This window comes from Hibiscus syriacus, unplaced genomic scaffold (assembly GCF_006381635.1).
Source record: "Hibiscus syriacus cultivar Baekdansim isolate YM2019G1 unplaced genomic scaffold, ASM638163v2 tig00010869_pilon, whole genome shotgun sequence".
Classification (NCBI taxonomy): Eukaryota; Viridiplantae; Streptophyta; class Magnoliopsida; order Malvales; family Malvaceae; genus Hibiscus; species Hibiscus syriacus.
Window position 1 is genome coordinate 33,543 of NW_024062234.1, and position 19,704 is coordinate 53,246.

General features: G+C 33.9%; 1 protein-coding gene across 1 annotated transcript; it reads left to right on the forward strand.

Annotated features, from left to right (window-relative positions):
- Positions 1 to 3,998: 3,998 nt before the first annotated feature.
- LOC120204396 (dehydration-responsive element-binding protein 3-like) lies at positions 3,999 to 5,027 on the forward strand. Its single transcript, XM_039204493.1, has one exon. It carries the CDS (start codon positions 4,139 to 4,141, stop codon positions 4,883 to 4,885), a length of 747 nt encoding a protein of 248 aa, XP_039060424.1. The 5' UTR covers positions 3,999 to 4,138; the 3' UTR covers positions 4,886 to 5,027.
- Positions 5,028 to 19,704: the final 14,677 nt, after the last annotated feature.

Below are 19,704 nucleotides of genomic sequence, written 5' to 3' on the forward strand. Positions count from 1 at the left end.
CTCGTTTTGCCATTGGTGAACAAAGGAAGACTTTGATGCTGCAACTACTGGACCTAGGCCGCTCTCTATATGCATTTCATACGTATACTGATCGATTACTTTCTCGGGAGCTGTATTCAGTACTTCTTTCATATATACATATATATACAGATAGTAATTATTTGTAATTGGTCCAATATATGCAGATTTAAACAAAGTTTGAGATCTCTCAACTTAGATAGTAATATATATATATATATATATATATACACTATTTTGATGTGAGAAATTGAATGTTAAACATTTGTTTACTATCAGTAAACTTATTGTCGAGGTCACAATATTAGAGAATGTGTTGTAACTCACTCTTTTTTATATGTACGGAGAATTATGGATTAAAGTGATCAATGGAGTTAAAATTTATTGCATATAGATTTTATGATCAAAGTGGGGAGAAGGAAGAAAGAAGAGAGAAAGAAAGAATTGTATTCTTGGGCATTCTCTGTCTATCCTTGAGAAGGGTGAGAAGCATTTTATATACTTGGTGTCCTTTGTACCACTTGATTTTAGTGGATTGACGGACTGTTGAAAATAAAATTTATTGGTAGGTCGATTAAATTCATTGTGAGACCTATCGTATTAATTTATGTTCATAAACTCTACTCTATCATCAAAGGTCATAATATGAGGGATATGGAGAGACTACAATTACAGAGCCAAAAGGTGCGTTAGGTATAAGTGTCTCGTTATTCCATTATCATATTTTATGGGATCTTTGAATCCGTTGTGATTCTGTCAATGGATCGATGTAACACTTACATAATAATTTTTTTTCATGAAATTTACGTGATTATCTTGATTTATGATTTATTATTATAATAATTAAAAAAAAGAATGGAGCTACGTCTTTATTTAATCCAATCCGTTTTATAAACAAGTATGAGTATGACTCTATCATGAAAAGGATAAATTAGGTTAAAGTGGTTGAATGGTAGGAAGATCATGGATCTCTAGAAACACAATCTGAGGAGTATGATGTTAAAGTTGGTGGTGGTGTAAGGTGGTTCCATGGCAGATGCAAGTAGTACGGGGGGTCGCATGCCCCTATTCCCCCAGATATGTGGCCAAGAATTCATATTCCAAATTAGTCTAATCAAATTTTGTGTACGGATATATATTGCATGCATGTAGAAATTATTCATCAATTCTCGGAGAAAACTAGCTACATCTAACTATTAATTGCTAGTGTTTTGGGTCCAATTTTCCAATCAATTACAGCTCACTTGTGTACGTACATTTTCAACTTCTTTTGAGACCACACACTGTTCACATAATCATGGGCGAAGCTCATTTTTTTCTTCTAAAGATTAAATTTTGATCCTTCAACTTCTTTTGTTGTACCAGCTGGTGTTTAGCTCCTCGTGTTCCTTTGTTTTGTATCATCTTCACTTTTGTGGCTTGGTTGAGGTGTTGTCAATGGGTGGTGTGGCTCTACGGTCTCCTGTAAAATGTATTGTTGTTATATGATAATTCTATTTTGGGCACATTTTTTTCTTCATTTAGGTCTAGGGAAATTTATTAACAAAGCCCCGATCGTGTGTTTAGTCTAGGGAGGTTTTTTAACAAAGCTCCGATCGTGTCTTTTGTATGTGAACCCTTAATAACATACAAAGCTTTCCCTGTTCAATTTTTTTTTATTCTTCATTTTCCCATGGCCTTCAAAAAGAGATTAATATTTTAACGAATTATAACAACACATAATAGAATGATCGAAATGGAATAAATTGATAGTTTGAAAATTATATAAAATGATTTAAAATTTAGGAACTAATCTAAAATGAGGGTTATAATTTGAGGACCTCTTGTTTGATTATCTCTAAAATGCAAATAATGCATGAACTAGTGTTGTTGAGCAATGGGTTTTTATATTTAACTTTGAAATAGACAATTTGAATTTCTTACCAGGGATTGGATAATAATGTCTGCGGAGGATTTTGAAGTTTGATGCAATTTGTCTAAACCAACATTAATTTTTAATGTCTGAATTAATTAAATTATCCTAATAGTTAGGTAGAATTTTTAAATTCTCTTATATCTTATATTTTTTCTATATATTTTTATCGATAATTTATTCTCACCCCTAAAATTTTATAAATTCGTGTCCCTCTAAAATTGTATAAACCTCTTTTAACACGAAACTATGCTTCTCACTGCTCTTAATGGCAAATGCTAGCTTGGCGTTACACTTGTGGTTCATTCAATCCAACACATACGGCTCAGAACTTTAGAATTTAATGAAGGGATAGTACATTCTAATTTATGCGTGCCAAATTCTAGTTGGAACGGAATTTTTATAACACGAATTAGATCACACAACTCATTTTATATATGTAAAAATTTATATTTATGTATTTAAGATTAAAAATATCAAAGAAATGAAATACTTAACGATTCCCAGAGAAGAAGGGTTAGAGTCGGCGATTCCATGTGAGAAATGGACCCTCTTGATTTGCAAAAGAGAAGTCATTTTTAATATGTGGGAGCATCTTCATTTAATTTAACCAAATAATGTATAAATCCACTATTTTATTTTATTAGTTTGGAAATGGTAACACGTTGCAGCCAAGGTCGTAAGTAGCCTTGGACCCAACATGATGCAATCTCACTCATCCTTGATGCCATGACCCAAGTGTTGGAAATCAACTTAATTACCACTAAAACCATGCACCATTTTAGATACAAACGATCAGGATTTTACATTAGAAAATATTATCTAAACGAATTTATAAAATTTTAGATGATAAAGATAAATTATCAACAGAAAATATAAAAAAAATATCTAAAATATATGATAATTTAAAATATACAAAAAAATATCTAAAATATCTTAGTAAACAATCCACTGAATTGTTTTAATATGTTAAATATAAAAATCGATTTTTATTCTTAAATTGAGTATAGACAATGATAGAATCAATAAATCTAAATTACGGCAATATAATTTAAAAAATATTTTTTAAATGAAACAGAGAAAAATTATGAGTATCAATTTTTTTTAAAAAAATGTCAATTATTTTTAAATGATGTTAATATTATTTTTTAAAGTAATACTAATTTTTTAAATATTTTTATATATGAAATTAAAGAAAAAAAAACAAATGACACCCCTTGACAAAGGGTAGCTCCGCCCTTAGTCATCGGACCCATTGAAGATATGAGTTTGAGGCTCCCCAACACTGCTTCCTACTGGTGACCCCAATTGAACAAAGGCCTCAAGTTGATATTATAAACACAGTTTAGAATCAATCATCAATGGCAATATATATATATATATATATATTGTAATGCAATAAAAAATCATAAAATATTATCTGACAGTACTATAAACCCTGGAATTGGCTACATCACACTATATATATAATCCTATTCTACCAAACATTCAAGGGGGAGACTTGTTATAGAGACCAAAATGTGAAAATGGAGATAAAAAAGAAAAAATCATTGATGGGGTGATGATTGATGAAGAAGGAGATAAGGGGATAAATGAACAGTTGAAGCGTGAAAGTGGTAAAGATTTAAGTCAAAAAAATAATGTCGGTTACTCTATAAAGTCGAATAGTAAATAATTTGGTATCTCTGTTTTTATTAATATAAGATAATTATAAAGAGTATTTGTTTAAAAAAAATCAATCATTTGATAATAAATAATTCATCTTTTTTACAGACAACTTATTCCAATCTAAAATATCTAAGAATATCTCTTAAATAAGTTTTAAATTCAAATTTTATAAATGAATATGATTTAATAATAAATATAATGTGATGATCGTATCAAAATTAAAATATTTTTTTATGAAATGACAATTAATGGGGCTTGAGTGGTTCTAGAGAAGGGTAACCCCAATTGAACCATGGGGTTGTAGGGTATGCGACCCATTCCGATTGTGGGTCATCTCCCTCGATACTTATAAGTGTTGTAATGAGTCATTGGGAAATGATGGGTTTTCATTAAGGAAAAATAGCTAATACCTATTCTCTTAGTCTTCCCTTGGTGTTTAATTTTTCTCTTTCAGAAGCTCGTACTCTCTTCATTCAATTCCATTCCCTCAACATTTCCCTTTGCATAGTGAGAAAAAAAAATTAAAGAAGAAAGCCTGAAATGGCTGAGCTGCAACATTCAGAGACAAAGAGCAGCTCGAATTCAAGCTCGTCGCCGCCGTTATCGCCGTCATCACCGAGGTTGACTCACTCGACTCCTAACTCGACCGAGTCCGTATACCATATGGGTTTGGATGGTAATAAAAAGATGAAGAGAATGAGGGAGTCGAACAAGCACACCGTTTACCGCGGTGTCCGAATGCGGAACTGGGGAAAATGGGTGTCCGAAATCCGGGAGCCACGTAAAAAATCCCGCATTTGGCTCGGCACTTTCCCTACACCGGAAATGGCAGCTCGAGCGCATGACGTAGCCGCTTTAAGCATCAAGGGCAACTTGGCTATACTCAACTTCCCCGAACTCGTAGACGAGTTACCTCGGCCTGTATCTTTAGCACCACGCGACGTCCAAGCCGCGGCGGCCAAAGCTGCTCACATGAACAAATTCGACTCCCAATCACCATCACAATCTTCCACTTCCACATCCACTTCAACACTGTCATCTTCGTCGTCGGTATCGTCTCTGGTTTCTCAGATTGACTTATCTTCAGGGTCAGAGTTAAGCGAGATAGTCGAGTTGCCTATCCTCGGGACGAGTTACGATTCAGTCGAGCCGAAGAACGAGTTCGTTTTCATGGACTCAGTGGATGGTTGGTTTTACCCTCCACCATTGCTGCAAAATATGGAAGACTGTGGGTATGTTTGTGATCAATTACTACAGCCAGAAAGCATTTTACAAAAATGGTTTTGAACGAGGTTTGCTATGGGAATAATTAGTGTTTTTGGTTGTGATTTGTGAGTGCGATGTTTCTTCTGGTTTTGAGCCTTTTTGCTTTTTCTTTCAAGGGCTAAACCTCTCTCTCTTTCTCTATGGATCCATCACTGTACAGTGTTAAGAATAGGAAGAAGAAGATGAAAATCTTCCCTTTTGCTTGTTGCAAAACACAAGTTTGAAATCCAACACTGGAAATTCTATCCTTCTTTTATTATATCGACCTGTTTTCTATTTCATGCACAAACAAAACTCAAACATAAAAAATCTTACTTAAAGAGTATCAAACAATTTTATCTCTTCTGCAACTGGGGAAAAATGGAAAAGTCCTGTTCATCTTCTTCATGTGATGATGAACAGTAGTGAAGATTGCTTCGGGCAGATGGCAGATGGTGAAATATACAGTGGGGAGAGAAAGTGACAATTTTCCCCATCAAGAGTAACAATATCTATCTACCCTTTATCTACTTTTTCAACTTTCCATAAATAATGCTCTCCATAACCATAACTTACCCCGCCTTCTTCATCTCGCTTTCACCATTTATGACATACTAAAAACACATTATGCCACCGATCATACTTCAGTTTAACGGTAAGGTTAAAGTTCTTAGCGTAATGATTTCCAAATCACAGTAAAGAACAGTAATAATTCCATAGCATGTTCCTTCTGGGAACCAAACTGCAAGTGCATGAAATCATATATTCTTGCTGCAGCAAAGGGGAAAAGCTCTACGTACATGGATGTCTACTTCATCCTAGTCATATCTAAGTTAGGCTCTCGTCAAATCTGCAATATATATAAGAAAACATCTGTAATCCAGCTACTGTTTTGATGTGAGAAAATACATTAAAATAACCCATCTTCTGTCTGCTGATTTCTGTAATCGTAAAGCCTCTTTCCTAAAGGGAAAGCATGCACAATCAGTGGATATTGTCTAGTAGCTGGAGATTTTAGGGTTTACGTTTTCAATGAATAATAATTCTCTTGGTATGATTGCAGAATCTAATCCAATTATGTAACTTTTTTTTTGTTAAGTCTTTCGAGAAATCCAAAAGCCTTCTCGCCTCTGTTAACTTGGACATGTTATTACTTCATCCACAATCGGTCGTAGTATAAATTTTCTCGCTTAATGGAGTCTTTAGAAACTTGTGTCGCTCGCACAAAGCTCAATTATAGTGTACAGATAAACTTTTTGAAAAGTTTATATGTTATCAGAGCAAAATCTAAAATCTTCAAATCTATTTAATTTGTCGGCCTACAAATAATTATAATAATTCTATGACTGTTGCACATTGAATGTCACTATAAACACTTTAAACCCGGTCAACCCTCCTTCATGATAACCGACTCTCTTTCTTTCAAATACCGGTCAACGATCGTTCTTTCATTGGCCACAGCTCTCCGCTTGAATTAGAAGGGATGAACTACAAACGACCGACGAGCCAAACTTGTTCCTATCAACACTTTTCATTTTCTAATTAAAGGATTTAGTGTCTAATTATGCTCAAATTTATAACTTAATCCTTGTATTTTAATTCTACATAATGACTTGTCCTTTCATTGGACCATATTGAATAAATTAGAATAATATTGAACAATCAATTTGCAAATAAATTTTGGGACAGTCAATACAGATTTGGCGTGATACTTAAAAGCCTTATTTTATATATTTCCTCCACATTATAATTACCCAATTCTTCTCTTTATATTCCATATTTATTAGTATGGAATTAATGTTGTACATCAGACAAAGATGCTTGCTATGAATATTGAGCCGATTTGTTGGACATTCCACACAAGCATATACAAGTACTGTTATAAATTTGAAGGGGAAAAATATCAGAAACGAAGTAAAAAAAAACTTCATTTATTATCATAATATTTATTATGATTATGTCGAAATACATGTGAATTTTTAATAAAAATAAAGAAAGACGTGTATTAAACAAGTAAACAGAGTATCATTAGTTAGTTGACTAATTTAGCAAAATTAGTTCTAAGAATAATAATCCAATATTTTGCACGTTAGTAGGAAAAGGTAAGGCTTTATATTAAAGACAAAACATACTTTATCAATGGTACATATGATCCCCCGTACCTCAAATGGGGTACATTATTTTATCAATAATTTCGAGCCTCTAGCTCATATATATATATATATTGTACGTGTATATATCTATCTATCATCACAAATTTTTTAAAAAAAAGGGGAAAAAAAACCCCCACCATGTTCATGGCAAGTTTTGTTCATTTTCGTAGCAGACGGATTCACTTTTCTAGACATCAAATAATCGAGTCTTATGGTGGGCAATTCATAATTCTGACTTTTTGATGTCTCTCACGGAAGCTGCTCTTAACCTGGCGTTGGGGGCAGCCTACTATCTTACCTCCCCTTACCCCATTACATATGGGAATAGGGTCAGCTAATTTTTATAGTGAAGATTTTAATTTTTTATAAGGATTAAGGGTTATTTTTATTCTTGTAATATACTCAATTTATCATTTTTACTCCTATCGTATTTTTACATCAATTTAATCTTCGAATTTGTTTAATTGCATCATTCTATACCCTACCCCTAGCTTAAAACCCTAAATTAATAACCCTAATCCCTAAACCATAGCTCATAATCTCTATACCCTAAACCTTATTTTCTAACTTAAAATTGTCGATTTAGGGTTTTAAACGAGGGGTGGGGTATCGAATGATGCAATTGAGCCACTTCGATTACTAAATTGATGCAAAAATATGATAGGGTCGAAAATGATAAATATATTATATTTTTTAAGTCGTAGATTGTGCGCGTACAATATATTTACAATAACCAACGGGTTGGTACAAGTGATAAACAACTTGATATCGCTTAAGCATGTCTCGAGTTCGAATTATTGTATATATAGAAAATCCTCGTTGGGAGACTCAACCACCACAGCTAGGTGTACAACCCGGATCGGTCGAGATTAGTCAATGCAAAACCTTGAGAATCGGAAAGCAACAAAAAAAACAATATATTTACGGTAAAAGGGATATATTTGTTTATTTGGTGGCATTAATTGTCAATTGTGTCATTGGATAGTAATATACATTTGACTCAAATCTGATGAATTTTATTTAGATTCAACTCTATAAAATCAATTTGACTCAAATCTTCTTAACATATACGGGTGTGACGTTGTTATCTCTGTTCTTGTTTATATATATATATATATAAGCACTGTAGGATGAATATATATGAAATGAAATAGTTGGTATATATTATTTGATGTAAATTATATTTGGATCCCTACACAAAATCCCATATCAGACACCAAAATCTTGAAGCCCATTCCTCGGCTTGTTATTTGATTTTGAGACGCGTTCTCTCTCTCTCTCTCGATCGTAATATTTATTTGTACGAGAAATGTTATCCTTTCTTGACCCCATTGTATGGCTGTGAAATTACAAACACCTTCTTCTTCTTCTTCTTCCATCACTATCCTTATCAATGGCCCCATTTCCTTTCTCCCCTTTATGGTTTTTGTCTTGTTATTTCATTCATTTTTCTTTCAATCTCACTCACTCAACTATTTGATTTCTTTAACTGTTTCTTTAACTGTTTCAATCAATCTCACTCACTCAAGATATAGCCATTTTAATTGAAATCAACTTACAAAAAAATAAGGTCAGATTCTGTACTCGGTCCATATATTTTAGTAAAGTTTGAGCTTTGATCATTTATCGAATAGTTTAAATAATTTTTTTTGTTTCCTTTAAGGTTGTGAAATTAAAAACTAAATATAATTGTAATATTGCATTTTGACTCCTCTATCAAAATTTATAATTCAATCGTAATCCCTTATTCTGTGTTGGATCGGTTTCGTTTTATATTTCCATCCCTGGTTATGCTTCTTTTCTTGTGATTAAGGTGATGTTTGTTTGTTTCTTAATGGAAGCATTCAACGTTGAATGCTGAACCGTTTAGTATTCAGCGCGTTTGTTTCGCACCTCTGAATGATTCAGTGATGACTGATTCAGTACAGAAATACATTCTGAATGATTCAGAGACATTATCAAACAACATGTCACATTCAGAGCTAATTCATACAGAGCCTCTGAATCATTCAACATTTGAATCATTCAACGCTTAACCATTCTAAAGTAAACAAACATCCCCTAATAAATGTTTGGTGTACTCTTTCTTCTTAGGATTTTTAACGAGACATGACCTTTGAAAATAATCAAAATGATTTAATTTTTGAAATAAATAAGAGTAGTTGGACTATAGTATAAATTCAATATTGATAATTATGAAACATTTAAAATTGGAAATTTGCCGTGGCATTGGGGGTATGTTGAAAATTCAATATTAGCCTATATGTTCACACCTAAATTAATTTGATGTCATTGCTTACATCAATTTAGTTTTGATGTCATTGCTTACATCAATTTAGTTAGGTGAAAATTAAGTATTTTTCTCATGTTTTAATTTCAATGGTTTAGATTATTTAGTGTTTATTTTAATGAGTGGTTTAGATTGTTTCTTGTAACCTATAAATACCCTACTTGTATTTGAGTTTTATCATCCAACAATCAAAGCTTAATTATAAGCATTTGAAAGCTTTCTTAAGAGTTCTTCCCTTTTGCAATTTTGTGAGATTATTCTAAAGAGAGTTTTTTTTTTTCAGATCAATTAGAGTTTTTACTCTATTTTGATTCAACAATTGGTATCCGAGCCACGTTTTTAAGATCTCTTGAAATTCTGAGTATGCTCTGTGGCTGCAGTTTTTAACTGATCTTCCACATCAGAAAATATTTCTTGAGTTATTGTCGAGGTTATTACAAACCTTGTGGAGCTTCTTTGTGTTTAGAGTAATTTAGTACTCTACACGTTTGTTACTCAAGCTTGTTCGGTGTAGTCAAAGCCTTGCCGTTAAGATGGGTGATCTTCAAGTAGTTGGAGGAATCAAGAAGCTCAACAACAAAAACTACAACACGTGGGCAACATGTATGGAGTCATACTTACAAGGTCAAGACCTTTGGGAGGTTGTCGGTGGTGGTGAAGTTACACAACCGGCGACAGAAGATGCCAATGGAATCTTGCGAAAGTGGAAATTAAAGCAGGCAAAGCAATGTTTGCTTTAAAGACCACAATTGAAGAAGAAATGTTGGAGCACATCCGGGATGCTAAAACACCAAAGGAAGCATGGGACACTTTTGTTACACTCTTTTCGAAGAGGAACGATACAAAATTGCAACTTCTCGAGAATGAACTTCTATCAATGGCGCAACGCGACATGGCAGTTGCCCAATACTTTCACAAGGTGAAGTCGATATGCCGTGAAATTTCAGAATTAGATCCGACAGCTGCTATTGGGGAAGCCAGGATAAAAAGAATAATTGTCCATGGTTTGAGACCCGAATATCGAGGGTTTGTTGCCGCTGTACAGGGATGGCCGACACAACCATCGCTTGTTGAGTTCGAAAATTTGCTTGCAGGTCAAGAAGCCATGGCCAAGCAAATGGGAGGAGTCTCGTTGAAGGGTGAAGAGGAAGTGCTCTACACCAGCAAAAGCAGAGGCACTTTTCAGCGGTATACTGGCAATGGATCTAAAAAGGATGGTGACAAGGTGAAAAATTACCAAGGAAAGGGAGGCCCTCATTCAGGGGGAGCTTCCAAGAATCGCGGTAATAGTAGAAAGTTCGATGGCAAGTGTTACAATTGTGGGAAGATGGGCCACATGGCAAAAGACTGTTGGACCAAGAAAAAGCCTGTTGAAAGTAATACTGCTACTTCTTGTTCGAAGGAGAATAGTGAAGATGGTTGGGATGCTGAAGCGTTATTTGCTACGGAGGAAGAAGAATTAGCTCTCACGGTAACAACACCAGAACGGATTGACTACAAGAATGATTGGATCGTAGATTCTGGCTGCTCAAATTATATGACGGGTGACAAACAGAAGTTGCAAAACCTGTCTGAGTACAATGGAGGTCGTGTGGTGGTGACAACTGACAACTCAAGGTTACCGATAACTCACATCGGTAAGACAATAGTTACTCCTCGATATAATACTAACCAGGTGCAACTCCAAGATGTTTACCATGTCCCATGAATGAAGAAAAATTTGCTATCTGTGGCTCAACTAACATCATCAGGCCATTATGTCTTATTTGGTCCTCAAGACGTGAAGGTTTATCGTGACGTCAAAATCACAGAAACACCAACAATGGAGGGACGACGTTTGGAATCAATTTACGTGATGTCAGCAGAGTCTGCATATGTGGACAGGACAAGGAAAAATGAGACATCAGATCTATGGCACATGCGGTTAGGTCACGTTAGCTATTCCAAGCTAAGTGTGATGGTGAAAAAGTCGATGCTTAAGGGGCTTCCTCAACTAGACGTGAGAACAGACACGGTCTGTGCGGGATGCCAGTATGGTAAAGCACACCAATTACCATATGACGAGTCGAAGTTTAAAGCAAAAGAACCTTTGGAGTTGGTTCACTCTGATGTGTTCGGACCGGTTAAGCAACAGTCAATTAGCGGTATGTGGTACATGGTAACATTCATTGATGACTTCTCCAGGTATGTGTGGGTTTTCTTTATGAAAGAAAAATCTGATACTTTCTCAAAGTTTAAAGAGTTCAGAGACTCAGCTGAAGGAGAAGTGGGAAAGAAGATATGCTGCTTGCGCACAGACAACGGAGGAGAATATAGATCAAACGAGTTCTCTCAATACCTAAGGGAATGTCGAATACGTCATCAGTACACTTGTGCTAACACGCCACAACAGAATGGTGTAGCGGAAAGAAAAAACCGGCATCTTGCAGAAATTTGTCGAAGTATGCTACATGCAAAGAACGTATCTGGAAGGTTTTGGGCTGAAGCAATGAGGACTGCAGCCTTTGTGATCAACAGACTTCCTCAACCAAGGTTAGGATTTGTTTCACCCTTTGAGAAACTATGGAACATAAAACCTACAGTTAGCTACTTTCGAGTATTTGGTTGTGTATGTTATGTGTTTGTTCCTGATCATTTACAGAGCAAATTTGACAAGAAAGCTGTTAGATGTATCTTTGTGGGATATGACAGCCAGAGAAAGGGGTGGAAATGTTATGATCCAATTAGTGGAAGATGCTACACGTCACGAAATGTGGTATTTGATGAAGCATCTTCTTGGTGGTCCTCAGAGAAGGAGGTGTTGCCAGATTCGAGAGAATTTGGAGACAAACTACAACAAAAGATGGGGGAGCATGATGTTCAACTTCAAACAAGTTCAGATGAATCAGAAGATCCAAATGGCGATGATGTCGAACAAAGAGTGACTCAGAATCCGTGGCAAACTGGCGTGTATCAACAACCAAACGAAGAAGGTGGGCTTAGTGAAACAGAAGAATCAATTCCACAATCTCAACTTCGAAGGTCAACAAGAATACGAAGGCCAAATCCCAAATATGCCAATGCAGCCATAATTGAAGAAGCAACGGAGCCTGAGACGTTCGAAGAAGCATCGAAGAGTTCTGAGTGGATGACAGCTATGAAAGAAGAGATCGATGCACTTCAGCAAAATCAAACTTGGGATATTGTACCAAAGATAAAAGATGTGAAACCCATATCTTGCAAATGGGTTTACAATATAAAGCGCCGTCCAGATGGGTCAATCGAGAGGTACAAAGCGCGATTGGTAGCTCGTGGTTTCTCTCAACAGTATGGATTAGACTATGATGAAACATTTAGTCCAGTGGCGAAACTTACAACCGTACGAGTCTTACTTGCACTTGCAGCCAACAAAGACTGGAACTTGTGGCAGATGGATGTAAAGAATGCTTTTCTTCATGGAGAGCTAGATCGAGAGATCTACATGACCCAACCAATGGGTTTTCAGAGTCAAGATCATCTTGAATATGTGTGTAAGCTGCGAAAAGCACTCTACGGATTGAAACAAGCACCTAGGGCGTGGTATGGTAAGATTGTTGAATTTCTAACGAAAAGTGGTTATTCAGTAACACCTGCAGATTCTAGCTTGTTTGTCAAAGCCAATGAAGGTAAGCTAGCTATCGTGCTAGTGTACGTGGATGACTTAATCATAACCGGTGATGATGAGGCAGAAATTCTTCAGACGAAGGAGAATTTATCAGTTCGTTTCCAGATGAAGGAACTTGGACAACTTAAGCACTTCCTTGGTCTAGAGGTTGATCGTACACACGAAGGAATATTTCTATGTCAACAGAAATATGCTAAAGATTTGCTGAAGAGGTTTGGAATGCTCGAATGCAAGTCAACTTCAACGCCAATGGAACCAAATATCAAAATGTGTGCACATGAAGGAAAAGATTTGGAAGATGCAACAATGTATCGACAATTGGTAGGTAGTCTGATCTACTTAACCTTGACCCGACCTGACATTTCTTATGCAGTTGGTGTGATGAGTCGGTATATGCAAAATCCAAAGAAGCCTCATTTGGAAGCAGTTCGACGAATACTGAGATATGTGAAGAATACAATTGACTATGGTCTTTTGTACAAGAAAGGTGAAGACTGCAATTAGTTGGTTATTGTGATGCTGATTATGCAGGAGATCATGACACCAGGAGATCAACAACTGGGTATGTGTTTAAGCTTGGCTCCGGAACAATTTCTTGGTGTAGCAAAAGACAACCAACGATATCATTGTCAACCACTGAAGCTGAGTATCGAGCAGCAGCAATGGCAGCTCAAGAGAGTACATGGTTGATACAGTTGATGAATAATCTACATCAACCAGTAGATTATGCAATTCCGTTGTATTGTGACAACCAATCGGCAATTCGGCTAGCGGAGAATCCTGTCTTTCATGCAAGAACTAAACATGTGGAAGTACGTTACCACTTTGTTAGGGAAAAGTTTTGCAAGAAGAGATTGAGATGAGGCAAATCAAGACAGATGAGCAAATTGCTGACTTGTTTACAAAAAGCTTGAGTGTTGGAAAGTTTGAACATTTCCGTCGTCAGCATGGCGTGATTCAAAGAATGGAGGCTAACATTGAGGGGGAGTGTTGAAAATTCAATATTAGCATAAATAAGTTCACACCTAAATTAATTTGATGTCATTGCTTACATCAATTTAGTTTTGATGTCATTGCTTACATCAATTTAGTTAGGTGAAAATTAAGTATTTTTCTCATGTTTTAATTTCAATGGTTTAGATTATTTAGTGTTTATTTTAATAAGTGGTTTAGATTGTTTCTTGTAACCTATAAATACCCTACTTGTATTTGAGTTTTATCATCCAACAATCAAAGCTTAATTATAAGCATTTGAAAGCTTTCTTAAGAGTTCTTCCCTTTTGCAATTTTGTGAGATTATTCTAAAGAGAGTTTTTTTTTTCCGATCAATTAGAGTTTTTACTCTATTTTGATTCAACAGGGTATTATTATTATTATTATTATTATTTTGTTAAATAATTGAGTATCTTTGAATTCAAAAAATTGATGGAACGTACATGGCAAAGCCCTAAATGGCGTGAAAAAGCATAGGTAGAGACAACATAAGGGATCATTTTCACAGAGAAAATTGGATGTTATAAGGCAACTCAAATGCATTAAAAACCCTAAGGACATATCTCTCAATGCCTAGCTGTTCCCATTGTAATCGACGATGGACCAATGCTCATAACTATACTCGACAACGATAGCTCACTCTTTTCGTATGCCCCCATCAATTTACTTCAAATTTAATGTATATAATTTACGTTAATAAAATACAATATTTAAGTATTAAACTATTAAAATGTTAATTTATAAAAAAATTAAATTCGCTTAATTTATTACTAATATAAATAGATTCATCCCATGTGTATTTATAGATGAGTTGTAGAGGATATCTATGCTTTGGATGCATTACATCGTAGCAACGTCCACGTGGGGTGGAAATTTTTAATAATGGAACAAGATATTTAGCTAGACAGGGGAGAACGAACGAGGTGACCATACAAAATATACAATATATTGACAATCAAGGTTGAAATAAATAAAAATTGCGTTAAGAGAGGCTGAGATAAAATTATGGGTGTCAAAATTTAAAAATGGTTAAAAGTGAGGCTCGAAATGAAAGTTAACTTTTAAACGGAAAGGTAAGAGTTTAAATTATTTTATTAATATTAATCAGTTGTCAAAAATTTAGGGATGGATATATTGGATCAGGTTTTTTAATAGAATGAAATTCGATCCGAGTATTCTATCTATCATCTATTATTTAAGTTGATTTGAGTTTAGGGACGTTTCACCCAACCCAAAATTTGACCATATTTTTGGAGTAAAAATTCATACCCAGATCGATACTAATATATATATATATCATTTTTATTAGGAGAAATAGAGACCTAATTGAAAAAATAGAGAGGAATATTGTAATCATCTCTAAATATTCAAAGGGATAATTACACTATTTTCAAATCAGGTCGAAACATGAAAGATCCAAATTTTTTTCAAATTACTCTATAAAATCGAGCCGAGTCGAATTTAAACTTGTTAGGTCTTAATTTTCTTAAAAAAAATATAAACATATCATATCAATTCGAAACCTATCGGATTTAAATTTTATTTAAAAAAATCAGTGAAAATATATCAAATAATTACCTATTTGATTTTCAAAAGAAAATGTAAGTGAATTTTACCCTATGCATTTTGTTTTTATGTTGAGCCCCAACTATGGGAAGATTCCAATTTGAATGCCAATCTTTCATATTTTCAATCATATCACTTAATTATTTTTAAATGATGTTAATCAAATCACTTGTCGTTAACATTTGACATTGATCGACGTGATAGTTAATAAATTTGGTGTAATTATATATTCAATCATCATTACTTACACATACTATTAATTTAATCTTAATTTTAATTCAATTTAATAAATCTAATTCCCTAGTCAGATGATAACACGTGCAATCTTAATTTAATTCAATAAATTTAGTTGTATAATTTTAATTTAATTATGGTCAAATTGATGAAATATGTGAGTCATAAAGACCAAATGTATAATTATAATTGTTTTATACAATATTTAACATATTCATAATCTCATAAAACCCTAAAATAGGAGATAATTCAATGGAAGATGTAATTGTTGTCCAGGGTGAGCACTGAAATCCAAATCTTTCTTATGTTAGTTGTCTATTTTACTAAAAGTGCCCACTTTAAAATTTTATGTGTGCTTACTCTATAAAAAATTTGTTGTTTGTAGACACTTATTTTCGTCTGGGACTTTGAGGGTTTTTATTATATATTTTATATGTAATATAGTATATAATAATATATATATTTGTTGTTTGTAGACACTTATTTTCGTCCGAGACTTCAAGGGTTTTTATTACATTTTTTATATATATTATATATATAATATATATAGTTTTTGAAAACATATTATATTATTTTTGAAATATAATATATATTATATAGTTTTTAATATATACATATTATTATATATTATTATTAGCATTTTATTTTTTGTTTTCCTATCTATTTTTTTACTTCCATTTCATTTCATTTTATGTATTTATTTATTTTAATTTTTTATTTAGGTCTAATAAAAGAGTCAAAGGGTCCATTCGAGTCCAAAATGAAGCCCAACCGGGTAATACCAGCCTAACACATCAAGCAAACCCGGAGGCCCAGCTAATCCCATCTGCCTGACCCAATAGATTAGGGTTTTATACTTAGCATCGGCTGTGCAATCAACCAGGGCCGTTGGATACGACCTTTTGATCAAACGACCGAAAATGCATCAGATAACCAATCAACGGCGCGTGGAAGCCACGTGCCAGCAAGGACACCAACCGCCCAAGATTTCCGGAGCAAAACAGAAGAAAAAGGGAAAATATTTCCCCTGATTTTTTGGTCAACTTCAACAACGAATGTCGAACATGCAAATCGGGACTGCACCATCTCAAGATACTCGGAAAAAAACCATCGGCAGGGGGTTATATAAACCCCGAAAACCATCTAAGTAAGAGACCAAGAGAAATCGAACCAAAGACATCGCATAACAATAGAAAATCAAACAAAAAAATTAACCAAATATCGTGCAACCAAGCAAGAACAAAAAAAACAAAAACCATTCAAACATCGTCAAAATATCACAGAAAAATCAAGACTTTGGTTCATCGAAAGGCGCCGAGAACATGGAGAAGCCTCATCGAAAAAGAAATGTCGCCGAAAGGTAAAGAGTATCGTCAGAAAAGGTAAAAACTAAAAGTTTTTTTTAGATCTAAGTTACGGGTTTCATTTTTTGGGTGTTTGGAGGGTTATTTTGGTATCGGGTGTCGAGATGATTGTTTTGGGTAGGTATAGGTCGGTGGTGGCCGGAGCAGCGGTCGGCAGTAGCTCTCTAGGTGTCGGTGGTGGCCGACTAGGTAGGGAGGGAGAGAATTTGAGAGGGGGAGAGTGTTTTTTTTAGAAAATATTTTATTTTGGGAATTTAGGGCTATTTATAGTGAGGACCTTTGTGTAATTATCAAATAATTAAATTGTTTTCGCAGTCCCTGTAGTTTTGACGCGTAATTCATTTTTGTCACATGCTATAATTTTTCCCTTGAATTTTGAATTAATTCAATTTAAGCCCTATTTATTTTTCTTATATTTTGCAAATTGACCCCTTAACCTTTTTATTTTTCCTTGCAGCTTTCATTTAGCATCAATTCAACCCATAATATTTTAATTCTTTTTAATTTAATCAGTTTTTAATATTTTTTTAATTTAATGCATTTTTTTATTTTATTTTTTAACATTAATTTCACTTTTTTAGGGTATTTTTGAATTGGTCAAAGGTAAGTAATTCGGATCGAATATTTAAATTTTAATTTCAACTTTATCTTTTTATTTTCATAATTAAGACAATCGATAAATCAAATTGGCACCGAAAGGGCATTACAGGGGTGCTAATCATTCCTTGACTGTAATCGACTTCAAATCCAACAAATTTATGGTAAATCATAGATCAGGATAACAGTAAGTTATGATATCCGATCAACCAAATTAAAATGATCGGTAGCGACTCCATCACATCAATTCAAGTCGACAACTGATTCCAAGACCACCCGAAGTACGGTTACGACATTGTTAATAATTTGTGTCACTATATTTTTGACTTTGTCGCTGAAATAATTTATTTAAACATATATGAACCAATAATAATTGATAGATACCAGTTAAATTAAGACTTAATCAATACTATTTGATAATTTAATTAATAAAAAATAAATGAATAACGTATAACGAAAGGTACATTAACTCCACCGTACAAAGTTGGAGCATATACTATAATGTAACAAAATTTAAACCGACTTAAAGTACAATCAATTTAAGTTGACCCCAAGATGAAATTGGGTGTATATATATATAAGTTTCTTTCACGCATTTCTCTTGCTCAATCCTTGTCTAGCTTTTGTTAAAATAAATCTCATCATTGTGGCTGTGTGGCACGTTTAAACAGCTGTCCTATTTCACCATCTCTGCAGGCAAGTATGTTTTCCATCTCTGCAGGCAAGTATGTTTTCCATCGCTGGACTTTTCCTACAGACGTGCATACATGTTGTCAAAATATGTCATAAGTCCTTGTATTTTGGTAAAGTTTGAGATTTAAATCTTGTTCTTTATAGTGCTTTTACAACCAAAAGTAACCGAGTATTTGTAGTTTTTCGGTCCAAATAAATTTTTAAAAATTTAGGGTCAAAATAAGGAGTTATTCAAATACAAGATTTGATGTCATATTTTGAACATACAATGTGTATGAATTTATACATCAAATCATTAGATATTAAATTTTATATATAATATTTATAATGATCAAACCGTCGTTAATTTCAACGTTATTGTCATCGAAGAGTTTAAGAAAGAGAAAAAGCAACCATTAATGAAGACCTTTTACCGCTGCTGCAGAACCACACATAATCAGTTTCAGATATTGAGCTTGTACGGAAAATAAAAATGTTGTAGAGAGCCTTTGAATAATTAAGACGCCGACGTTGAAATCGGTAAAGAATGCCGTCCTACTCAAATATTTAATGTCTGCTTCCCATTTCACACTTGTATATATAGGGTTTCAATGATTAATGTGTTGGAAATATAATACAACTAAATTTATTGAATGATTTTAATAATAAAAATAAATAAGTATGTTTTATCAATAATAAAAAAAATGTTTATAAAAAGATTTTATTTTTCTAATTATTTCATATTATTCAGAAAAATTGGTAGAGAGAAGCAAGGTCGCTGTCTAATTAGCAGATAATATTTTGAGAAAATTAGCAGAATTTGCCCGACGGAATCAGTAGTGTAAATTAACAATTGCAGGCAGCAAAGAAACGTGGTAGGTGTCCGGGCGCCGGCAGGGAATAGCTCCCCTGTCACCATCCTTGTCTCTCCCAAGGAGGAGGACCTCGCTTTGACCTCTTTCGACAACTGACTGTCGGCATCAGCATAGGCTGCCACGTGTTTCTACCGCAACCACTATTATTATTATTTCTCCAAGAACCAATGCATTCTCTACCCCAATTTATGAAATACTACTGTATATATACGTAGGTTAGCAACGTGGCCACACTTCCCTTCACTTGATTTTTTTTAAAATATTTCTACTTGAAATTGATTTTATTTTGGGGTAATATCCAATTTTTAATTCTACGTTTTGCGTGGTGACATTTGGACTTAGTAACAAAAAAAAAATCGATATGAATTATAATGTTTAGACGAGTTATAGTTTATCAATTCAAAATTAGGGATTATTCAAATTGAATTTTTATTTAATTTATAATTACTTTAAAATATTAAAATAAGTCTTTTA